Consider the following 12,795-nt stretch of genomic DNA (forward strand, 5'->3'; position numbering starts at 1 on the left):
TTACATTCAGTTAAATATAATGAACGAAAACTTTTCATACAAACAGATTTTGTGAGGAAATGCAAACCAAATGAACTTTAGAGGCAGTCAAGGCTGCTATTCTCAAAGGCAACCATTTTTGTCCTAATCTGAACATTTTGGACCATATTTCAGAAAAAGAGCTTCCGCTATCTCCTGATATATCTATTCATATCTGTTCCTACAGTGGAACAGGAAACAGGAAACAGAGAACGTCATTATATTTCACAATTGTACTGCAGGACCCTTGCAATGGCATTGATATGAGAAAGCACTAAAGTTAGGCTCAAGGAGCACTTTGTATTTCCCAAGGTGTAGAAATGCAAAATGCATGCAGTAATGAAATACAAAAATGTTTCATTGAATTAGAAACACAGGTAACTCTCGTCTTTGCAGGTTCTATCAGCAGCATTATAACCAGACATGTTTGATTTATCAATCATGTTAAACTGATGTCTTTGCACCATAACACACCAGGGATCACAGCATGAGTATTTATACCACTGGAGATCATTATGAACAAGTGACAACAAAAAAGTATGAAAAATTTATAATGGTATAATTTACAGTGGTGGCTCAGAGGGCTAATGCACAGAGTTACTGATCGGAAGGTCTGCGGTTCGAGCCCCAGCTCCACTAGGGACTGGATCTTGAGCAAGGCTCTCAACCCTATCTGCTCCAGAGGCGCTGTATCATGACTAACCCTGCGCTCTGACCCCAGCTACACTGGGATATGTGACAAATAAAGGCTTAACTGTCTTTGATCTTTTAAAGTCTAAAGTTTTTTTTTTTATTAAACCCATCCAAATTCACTTATCTATAAAAACAGGCAATAAGTACAGTAGCTACAGTTTGTGTTATTACATTAGATTGTATTATATTTTATAAAACATGCATTGCACGGTTCAGTCAAAAGTTTGCAGCCAACACAAAAAGCTTGAATTTGAGCATATGATCTGCACAGCTACGGATGCAAGCTCATTTAGCATGATATTGAGCATGATGCGCAGCCTAGCAGTTATGTGTTACTTCATTTGTGTTGAATCATTTGTCCAATCCTTAAGAGATTAGGAGCTGGAATGCCAACGATTCTACGGCCATCTGGTGCCAAAAGTGGTAAAATGTCTAGATGGAAGAGGGATATTAGTGCTTTCTTCCAAGTACATTTAGCTACTCTTTAATTCCTTGTGAAGTGATGGCAGAGCAGCACATGCCTCGAGCATGCACTATATGGACAAAGGTTTTTGGTCAACCCTGCTAATTATTGAGTTCAGGTGTTTTAATCAGGCCCCACATCTTCAGCAAAGAGCAAGCTTAATGCTTCAGCATACCAAGACATCTTGGACAATGCTATTCCTCCAACTGTGTGACAACCGTTTGAGGAAGGCCTTTTTCCTCTTCCAACATGACTGTGCCCCAGTGCACAAAGCAAGGACTATAAACATTATTTGGTGAGTTCGGTGTGGAAGAACTTGACTGGCCCGTACAGAGCCCTGACCTTAAGCCTGTCAAAGCACCTTTGTGATGAACTGGAACGATAATTGCAAGCCAGGCCTTCTCGTCCAACATTAGTGCCTGAGCTCATAAACGCTCTACAGAATAAATGGACATGAATTCCAACAGAAACACTCCAAAATCTTGTGGAAACTGTTATAACTGCAAAACGAGGACCAACTCCACATTGAAGTATGTGTACTTGGTTACAATGTCATTGCAGGTTTGGCCAAATATTTTGTCCATATAATGTATGTTATTTTAAGGTGTTTTAAATAATCAAAGGCACTGTGTGAATATTCATATTTGGATGTAAAATAATAGCACTGGGAGCTTTGGAACATGAGCAAACATTACAAAAAGGGGGACTGATCTTCTCTTGGACAAGAACCAAGAAACTTTAGGCATTTTGCCATTGCCTCATCTTCAGTCATCAAATCGATGTATGCAGAATAGGAAATTCAATTAGCAGAGCATTTTGCAAGTACGAAGATAAACAACAGTTGGACCATGTAAGCTTTAAATTTGCAAAGACAGGGCCACAATGCTACCACAGCCAGATGGATTGAATGAAGTAGATTGCAGCAAAGAAACAGAAAATTATTTGCTGAATAGGACAAGCAAGTATTGTTTAATATCTGGAGGGTATCCTAGGTCTGGCGAGAAGCCGCACCAGCCTATCCAGTGAGCTGAAAAAGGCAGAAAAGCAATTTTATGTCTTCATGTCAATGTGTGAAAACAGATCAAACACTACACAACAATGTTGTGCGCCAGAATTCCCATAAGGCCAGACCCTGATGCAGTCTTGTGATCACAGCTGAACTGTATGAGGTACTAAATAAAGTTTTAGCGCATAGATCGTATAGACCAGTGTTTCTCTGTGGAAATACCTGGATCAGGAGAACTGAACACTATATGCCCCGGAGGACTTTTGGATAATTTCTTAAGCAAACAGAAGTGCAAGCGTGAGATTTTTGGCAGGCAATGAGGGGACGGTAGTCACTGGGATTCTAGTAACACTTCATTGGAAAGAGATGGACTTTTATTCACTCTATGAGAAAGAACAACCATTAGATAGGCTATTGCTTTGTACAGCTCCATGTTCAATGGTCTATGAGATTGTCCATTTAAGGAAAATCCACCAAATATATATTGCTTTGCTATAATACTCTGAAGTAACCAATATCTATTTACCATTCATGTTTGCTCCAAATTGAACATGCCGGCAGTTCTCAGGGGCCAAAAAGCCACAAACCTCTGACTAGTGATTGAATTTTTCTGCCAGGTGTTTTATTAACCGCATTTTCTCCTGACATCAGATTTTCTAAAAATAAAAATAAAAAGGACTAGTATATGTCAATAGAACTTTTTTTTTTTTTTAAGAAATTGAGCATCCAATCATATGAAGGTTTTTATTCTGTAGTATGTGAAAGATAGTACCAAACCACAGCCCATGTTTTTCTTAGCGTTAATTATTACTCATTGGCATTTGGCATTTTAGCTTCACATTATGCAGTGTGGTTTAAAATGTGGATTTAAGGAAGGGAGTAAAGCATTGTGATTATTTTAAAAATATTGTGACTAAGGCATTGAGAGCAAGCGAGAGAGAAAGAAAGTGGGTTTAGCTAAAAAATAAAAAACTTTATTTCTACGCACTGCGTCGTGATATTTGCTTTAACACTCAGATTATTTATAAATTTGTTTTCCAATTTATACCAGAATAATTACAGCCATATGACATAAAACAAACTGATAATTCAAGTAATAAACTCATCCATCTGGACTCCTCAATTGCATATACACTCCTGCTTTGATTATAAGCTGTTATAACCCTGTCTTATTCTGTCTCATTACAGTGTTTTCCATGGAGTCTGGTTCTCTCAGGGTTTCTTTGTTCTGCTGTCTGAAAGAGCTTCCCATCGGTACCTCATTGGCGACATCTACATTATTGTAAAGCTGCTTTGTTACAAAGTCTGTTGTTAAAACTGTTATACAAATAAACTTAGATTCAAGTGAATTGAATTAGTAGCTAATTAGTACAGTACATTGCCAATAACTTAATATGTAGGGGGTCTTTTGTTGGGATATGAAAAAGATCATAAATAACATGATTCGTAGACTGTTCTGGGCTGTAAGGCATTGTCTGAAGTTGAAAGCAGAATGTAATTTATAGTGATTAAAGATCCACATTATTAGCCTTAGAGAGGGGCAATACACAGGCAGACAAATACAAGGACTCATCTATAACTGATAACCAGACAAAAAGACAAGGGTCAAGACCAGGAAAGGCTATTAATACTAAAAACAGACAAAAACATAGGGCATGTACACCAATAAGCCATAACTTTAAAACCATTACCATTAAGATCACTCAGGTTTGCTTTTCTCCTCGTGCCACCAGGGGCCCCTTGGGGTGTGGCTCCATGGGACCTCTGTGGGTGTGGCACTAGGATGTTAGTGATGAATACATTGGGTGCGTTGCTTCTGGGGTTGGGCTGTGATGGACCAGACTTGTTTGTTTGGTGGATTATATGAATGCTTGGTTAGGATTGGGATCTGAGGAGTTTAAGGGCTCAACCATCTTGAACTCTTCGCCCGCACACCCACAAGCCCAGCAGGCTGAGCAGGCTGCTCTGGGTGTTCAGATATTTTTTCATCAATTAGTGCTGAATTGGCTTTTCTGTGAGATCGGGCTGTGCAGGCTGGCCTTTGGCCCCTGCAGGTGTAGACGGGCCGAAGGTGCCTAAGATGCTTTTGCCGCTTTGCTGGTATATAACTGATAATCAATGCTATTCAATTCGCCTTGCAGTGCTGTCAATGCTATGGCTGATCAGGAAATACAGAAACCAGTCAGAGGGCAAGGTCAGGAATGATACAGCTGACACCCATAAATCTTAAATTGGAAGAAAGCAACTTAAACATCATATGTCATTCGGGAACCAAAATACCATGTGACTTTTACATTATTTGAATTATCTTATGTAAGAAAATACAGTTTACAGTTTGCCTTTAAGGCCAACCTGCTTGGTGCGTCATTAGAAAATTCTCTGCAAAGATATAAACAATGCCAAAACAAATTAGGCAAGAATAGTTCCTCAGCACGTATTGGGCCTGGGACGAAACCTACATTTTGACCTACATATTTTGATACAGAACTGCCTCTTCAACATTTCGTGATTAGGGAAGCTCCTGGCAGCAGTCAAGATAAATGCATTTGTCTGTAAAATTTTGACAGCCTTTGTGGGAGGTTTAAAAACTTATAAAACAGAGAACAGAACAGAAAAGTGTTATTTATTGTAGCACCCTATATTTGGGAGATCAGGAGTTTAAATCCTGAGAACATAGCATCCACCAATGGTTTAAAGTCAAGAGAGCAAAATCAAGAGACCACGCTGTATAAATCTCATAGATAGAGAGACAGTCTCTCAAATATCAATCAGAGTTTTGCAGTCATTATTCTGTATATAAAGAGTAGGCTTTATACTGTAATAGTGGAAAAAGCTTCTTGTACTTTTAATGTTAGCATGTCACTCCTTAAGACAATCATATTAGGAGCATATTCTGTAGTACACAAGCTTTTCACTTCTGTAACCACTTTAATTATAGGTTATATTTTTGTTTCACATTTACATTAATTTGAGTTGCCATTTACTTGGTCCTATGTCATTAAACATACACAGTTCAATGCTTTCAAATGCTCACAATCTCAATAATAGCAGCAGCAGTTCCTTCCCTTCTGTGCAGGAATTACACCAGATTTAATATGATTAAAGGACTGACAAGGACAAACTTTTTAGGTATTACTCAGTGCTTGGCCCTGGAGGAAAAACAGTGTTCATATGGCATTTACCCAATCTCTAATGACAACACTCTTTCCTGTCTAAGTCCTCTAAAGAGGATCGTACTGTAACTTGATTGCTTTACAGCATCAAGAAACATGGAGTGATTTCAAATAAATGTATGGGTCATTAAAAAAAAGACGTCTGATTTAAAAAAAAAAAAAAAAGATTGATATCTTTTAGTAAGCTGTAGTTATCAGTTTTCAATGATTGGTGAAAAACACAGTTAAATCTCAAGGTGAGTAATTAAAGAAACACTCAGAGGAAGTCTAATGAAGGTCAACCATTTTCCCAAGACTAAAGAACATTCACAGATTAATCAGAAGCTAATTAACTTTTTCTTGCTTTGAAAATAGCAATCTAAGGGAAGACTAGACTACATAAATGTCCGTTCTGCAACATACTAATGATTACCAAACACTTTTTTAAATGTATACATTTGAAGCCAAGTAACATATTATAATTCTTTATGTTCTCAGAATGTTATATTTCTACTATGAACTTCTTCCTTTAAATGTCTTCAACTGTATATGTATAAAATGTCTGAGAAACCCTCTAATATATGAGTTTACTGGTCAGCATGCGAGGCCACGCACTGTCATGGTCCAATTACCCTGTAGCATTTTGGCTACTGAAAAAAAAGAAATTTGGGTGACTAGCTAGCTCTTGCACCTTCCCCAGGCTTTCCCTTAGACCAAAGCTCCTCTTATCCTTTGCTGCAAAACCAATCACTATGTGGATGCTGGTTTTACTTTAATTGCAAACAGATGCTCATGTCCAGCAGCTTTTGAAATAATCTCTCATCACATTTGTTGGCTTATCAAGGGGGCAAGTGCAAAATCTAAATATAACTGGAGTGTTGGTGTCTAATGTTCATTTTTAGGGCAGGCAATTATTGTACAAACATGATTCACTGAAAAACAATGAACAAATGTGTATTAAAGTCTGATTTATACTGTACAAAGTATATTTGAAAGAGGGTCCTAGCTTTACGACGAAATCTTACAAGCTTTTCATACGTACAATCTGACTTGTTGAATTCCTCCAGAATTTCCAGTATGTCAGTGTATATATGTGGTCCTACAACTCTCACTTTTATCATCTCAAAGTTTCTTTATTATGGAATGTATTTAAGCACTGGATCTTTTGTGAAGATTTCCATACAGATAGATTTCCCCTAAACCAGCAAGTGAGATTTATGAAAACCGCTAATTGTACCTTGTTATATAAAGCGACGGTAGAATATTAAAGAATGTAAATGAAGGCTCAGGGCAGAGATCCTCTGGGTTAAAGCAGTACAAGCAGAGCATTAGACTCCTGACTCAAGACTATGGGAACAAGTCAGCGAAAGGTCAGAAATTAACACCCCACTCCAAGATCTACACAATGAACAATTAGCTTACTCGAGTAGACGAGACTAGGCACGGGTATCCAGTGGATCAGTGTTGCAATACTGAACTAAACATTAGGTCTTTTTTTTTGGAGTGATGGATATTACAGTATGTTTACACTACTATATAAAAAGTTATAAAACGTTTTAATGTTTTTAAAAGGATTAACCAGGTGTAACTGTTAAGTCTTAGGCCAGTGTTCAGGCACACTGCTTAAGTACAAGAAATATTCAAACATTCCTAACAATATGTATGCCATCTCGCTGAACGGTCCATGCTGTTGTTCTTTATTTACAAGCCGAAAGAGGCTGTGTTTGACTTCCTGACCTTTTAAAGGTCAGATACACAGCTACAGATATGTATTGTACCTGTACCAAATAGCCACTTATGACAAGCGTGTAGTCACAGGCAAGAACAAGTGTTGTGTGATTAAGAGGAGGTCTATGATTGGGGTTTTACTGCTAGTCATAAACACAGTTATAGCTCAATAAACAGGTGTCAGTAAGACAAAATATGACACAGTGCTTACAGTACATTGACTAATTACACTGACCAGGCTTGGGTGCTGCATGGAATTAACTAAAAGAGATTAGAAAAACACCATTTTGTCAGTAACTGTACAGGAATTGTTTAATAAGTCTTAATGGGTTTGTGTTATGCATTTTTACCATGGTTGCTTATGAATTTGCCCCTCGGAAATACATGATGTCATGACTTGAGAAGCAATGGGATACAAGTTCAGGTTGTTTCATAAAGTATGTTGAGCAAACAAAGCTAGAGATTAAGACAGTACTTGTACTGTATGACGAAGCAAAAGGTCAGGCGAACAGCAAAGAGATGTGAACAGGGCAAAACCAAAGAGATCAAATAATAGGAAAACCAGTGAGAGAAAATCATACCAACAACAGTTAGGCAATTTCACTCATAAGAAAATTTCACAAACTTCTTTGGAAAAGTCCAGTGTATGTAAAACGTGTAAACATTAGATAAGTCAAGTGATTATGAAAAGGCATGGATGGGTGACTCTTCTAACTGATCATGGATCTGGATGTTGTGTTCTTCAGGTCACTTTGTGGCTCTGTCTGTTTATTTTTTTTAATGCCAGCTTAATTTTCGGTCAATAATTGTGCTTAGTTTGATATTATTATATTATTATATTATATTATTTAATATTTTAAATAAATATACAGTATGCACATGCATTCTTTCACCCAATTGCCCAATTTTGTGTTATACTGAAAAATATATCATGTAAAAAATCACAGTATGGAATAATCGTGACAGGTGTAGCATGCAAGTTGCATGTATTTTTACTGTGGTGATAAAGAAATCTGTATCCTGCACTTTTTGCTTTCTCTTCCTGTGCTGAAACAGCTTCCTCCCTCATTTATAGTATCACTTAATCTCTACGGGCGCTTTGATCCGATGCAAATCGGAGCTTCTCAAAGCAAAATAAAGCTTTTTACAACTACAATAATCGATTTTAGAGGATATCGCTATGGAATGTAAGTACATCCTGTAGTAAAAGAAGGAAAAAGCTTTTACCATAAGGCCTGGTATAGTCAAAGTAGAACAGGATATCTTTTTCAGTCTAAAGTTAGCACGCAATCTGCCACCAATCAACATATTTCAACATAAGCTATTCATTCAGTAATTACCGCTCATGGTCAGGGTGAATCTCAGAGTCTATTGAGTATTTAGCAGAAACATGGCCTGAATGTGACACTATGTACACTATTCACACATATGTTAATCAATCCACCTACTGGCGTGCTTTTGGGAGTCGGAAGGAAACATTAGAAACTAGAAGAAACCCACACGGACATACTGTAGGAAGAACATGGACAGAAACTCAACACAGACCCCAACTCAGGACTTACCCAGGGACCCTTGAGCTTTGAGGCAGCAGTGTAATGTATAACTTGTGTACATTCTCTAGGGTGTACAACCCTCAGAATAGGCAGATGTAATGACACCCATGAACAGCTGAACAAATTCAGCAAGCCTACTGTACAGCTCTACTGAGAGAGGATAAACAGAAAAAAATGGTCTAGGACTGATTACTTACATTTTCCCTGTTAAATCCTGGCAAACCAATGCTACACTGTTATTGCCTGCTTTTCTATGGCTGTGCATGTGTGAATTTCACCTAGCAATAACAAACATGACCTTGCATTGATCTATTGATGATCCATTGTACAGTATAATTTACAGGGAGTACAAATTTATGGAATAATTTATTGCAAATTTTACTGTATGACTAAGTAGACTACTCAGGGAAGAGCATTCCTAAACAGGAATGCAAGTGATTGGTGTCATTTGTGTACTTCTCTGCTCTATATGCACATGGTAGAAAGTAAAGCTGAATTAATGATTAATATGATGTTGGGCTCCACTGCATTAAAAACTGCTTAATGTCGTTCCTGAACCACTAAGAGTGACCCACAAAAAACCATCAACCCTGGCTTTTTTCCAATGTAACTTAATGTAGCTGCCTGAGGAAGGAAAAAGTCATCACCCTTTGACAAATTTAAGTGTAGTCATTTGTTTTGTGAGATACTTGGCGGCAAAGACTATACAAACATATAAGGCCGAATAATTTAATTAAATAGTTGAAACAGTGGTCTGGCTTATGCTGCACAACAGCCACTATGTAAAATTTAAATGCATTTACACAAGAAATAGACACATGCCTCTATTAAATTAAACCACCTGCCTGATGGGTTGAGATATGGACTCCACAAGACCTTCGAAGGTGTCTAGTTTTATGCACATTTGTCCAGCACATCTCATAGATGCCCGATTAAATTGAGATCTCCAGAATTTGGAGGCCACATCAACACCTTGAGCTTTTTGTCATGGTCCTATAACCATTGCTGAACAATTTCTTTGCAGTGCAGCAGGGTAAATAATCTTACTCAAAGAGGCCACTGCCATTCGAGAAAAAATGTTGCCATGAAGAGGTGAACTTGGTCTGCAACAATGTTTAGGGAGATGTAAGATGTCAGTAACATCCAGATAAAGGCCAGAATGCCCAGAACATTGCTCGTCCCATCATACTGCCATTTTCCCATAGTACATCTTAATGCCATATCTTCTTCAGCCATCCACATGATGCAACAAAAAAATGTGATTCATCAGACCAGGCCCCTGTCCTCCATTGTTCCATGATCCAGTTCTGATGCCCACATGCTTATTGTAGGCACATTCAGTGGTGGACAAGGGTCAGCATGGGCACTTTGACTGGTTTCTATGTATTCAGCATGTTTCTATTATAGACAGCATTAACTTTCAAATTCTAATTTCATTTATCACATACACAACCATACACAGCATGATATGTAGTGAAATGCTTATTTGGAATATTCAAACAGTCATTTGGACTACAGTAGCTCTGCTCTGGTATCAGACCAGATAGGCTAACCTTTGTTCCCCGTCACCAGTTCACTAGTTTTCTTCCTTGAACCACTTTTGACCAATGCTCGGATTTTTATGCATGCCGATGTTTTCCTGCTTCCAACACATCAACTTCAAGAACATTCTGTTTTCTGTTTTTTTATTTAATTCACCCCAACCCCCGACACCCCCACCCCCAAAAGGTACCATTATAACAATGGAATCAATGTTATTCATGTGACCTGTCAGCTCATGCCGTGGTTAATTGGTGTATATCCGTGGCATAAATATGAAGCTAGTACATCCCTTATGAGTGTGTGACAGCCCATTTTAATGAGAGATCATTTACACATTCTTTAATGCCTAGGTTTTTTGTACATAGACTTACATTAACAATTAGCCCATGTACTCCCTGACACACAGTGTTCCTGGGGATGATGAATTCCAATTAACATATGCAAAAATAAACAGCTTGTATTTGAAATTCAATTGCTATTTGAAGTTCAAAGGTTGCAGGTTATTAGAAAGTTCTTTTTTTATGTATCATGTAAACTGATGCTGTGTCAATATGTTGAGTGATGTGATTCTACCTAACATAAGCAGAAGCACCCAGTTTAGAGAATGATTAAAGGATTTTATATAGCAGTACAGCTGATTATTTTTTACCATCCTTTTACCATCCTTTTAGCTAGATTTCAGCTAGTTGTGATATTTAAGCTATGTTTATTTCTTGCATGTTAAGAGCATCTGATAAATCTTTTTGTAGATTACCTAGCATATAGTCAGTATTGATTATTATACACAAAAGTGATAGCTAATATTACCTTCATCACCCAATGAACTCTACAGATCTCATGGTGGTGGTCCCTGGTTCAATCCAATGCTTAGATAAGTGTCTGTGTGGTATTGATTTAAGTGTTCTCCTTGCATCAGTGTGGGTTTCCTCCTGGTTCTCGGCTTCTTTCCTCCTTCAATAAACATACCAGTGGGCAGTTTGACTACATTAAATTGCCCCTAGATGTAAATTTGATGGGAAAGTGTGCACATGTTGTCCGGTGATGGACTTGGTCACTGGACCGCACCAATGACCAAGCATGTCCTGACAATGATTGTATAATATTTTGTATTGCACAGAATGTCAAACAATTTTTTTTGTTAATCTCTGACATCATCAACATTAAGTTAGGAATTCCCCAGTCATGTGAGAGAAGGAAAACTTTATAGAAGCCATTCATTCTCCTCTACCTGAAGCACATACCGTAGGTCTGGAGACGATATCCAAATATATATTATTAGAATATAAAAATGTTAAAGATAGCAAAATATATGGTACAACTGCAATGATCTTAATCATAATCTAAACAGTTGACATCCTCTTATGAAATATCAGCTATATGATTTTTGAAAATGATTATTATTATTGATGCCATCACTTTGTGTCTACATTTAAAAACAGACATTGTCATTTACATTCCGTATCCTTGAAGGTGGATAGGTCGAGCGCAGAAAATAAAAAAAGAACACAACAAATGACTGCCATCTTCAGGTGTAAGGGAAACTAACCGGCTGGAAGCCAGGCTCTTCTCTCCTGTTTAATAAACACCAATTAAGACAGAGGAGTGATTGCAGCTATTTTATGAAAATTGCACATTTCCAGTTAAATCTATACCTGGGGATGCATTTCAGTTGAGCAAAGCGAAAGTGGGTGAAAACATAGAGTATGGCCAAACTAATTGTTGCATGGTAAACAAATATTTGAATTGCGTGAACCACAAGTGCCATAAAAATAGCTGCGATGGATCAATTGAATGCACGTTTATAGTGTCACGAGCCGAATGCACGTGCTACAACCGCCTGGTAGGTTTAGTGTGAAATGTTATAGGTGAATTGTGTGTGTGTGTGTGTGTGTGTGTGTGTGTGTCACAGTGAGGTTTATGATGTATGATTTTACATGCAGGAGCTCCACTTGGGTGTTGGGATGGCACCTTTAGAGTGCCTGGAAAAACAAGCCAAGCAGGAAAAAATAAATAAAAATAAAATAAATAAATAAATAAATAATAATAAATCAATAGTGTTACCTCGGTGTCGTAGATCTTAGTGATGAGTGAGAAGGAGTACTGCTGCGACTCGCGGATGTGCCGGATGGCGAGCTGCACGGCGGGCTCGATGCCCTGACTGATGCTGCTCATCAGCGCCGACTCGTTCATCGGCATCAGCACCATGATCGGTACGTCCTTGGAGGACCAGGCGGCGTCCGCGCCGTGCCGCGTGTAGTCGTTGCACACCTTGGCTGCAGCCGCGGATAGGAGCAGACATCCGGACAGAAAGACCGAAATCTCCCGCCCGCCGCGGCCCCTGCGGCACGGAGCCATGCTGCACCGCGCACGAACAAGACCCGACCCGCAAACCCACTGCTCACTGGCCGGGCATCGCAGTCTCGGGGACGCGCTCAGGGCTGATCAGATTGCCCAAGACGGGAAAAAAAAAAACATTCAAAAACCAAAAGATCAGTGAAGGTTTAAGGTTCCGTAGCAGAGCTGCTTCGTCTGAGGAGGCAGCGTGTGCGTTTGTGTGTGTGTGTGTGTGTGTGAGAGAGAGAGAGAGAGAGAGAGAGAGAGATGTAATTCCTGCAGACCTTGAGATCTCAGTTGAGATGC

The 12,795-nt window shown here is 38.6% G+C and overlaps 1 protein-coding gene across 1 annotated transcript in view; it reads right to left on the reverse strand.

Annotated features, from left to right (window-relative positions):
- The window catches only part of gabbr2 (gamma-aminobutyric acid (GABA) B receptor, 2), a 204,344-nt gene extending 191,834 nt beyond the window's left edge, over nt 1-12,510 (reverse strand). Inside the window, exon 1 of the mRNA XM_053492912.1 lies at nt 12,217-12,510. Coding sequence (XP_053348887.1) covers nt 12,217-12,510 — 294 coding nt within the window. The remainder of the gene's footprint in view (nt 1-12,216) is intronic.
- Between the last annotated feature and the right edge of the window lie 285 nt (nt 12,511-12,795).

The sequence above is a fragment of the Clarias gariepinus genome, chromosome 3 (genome assembly GCF_024256425.1).
Source record: "Clarias gariepinus isolate MV-2021 ecotype Netherlands chromosome 3, CGAR_prim_01v2, whole genome shotgun sequence".
Classification (NCBI taxonomy): Eukaryota; Metazoa; Chordata; class Actinopteri; order Siluriformes; family Clariidae; genus Clarias; species Clarias gariepinus.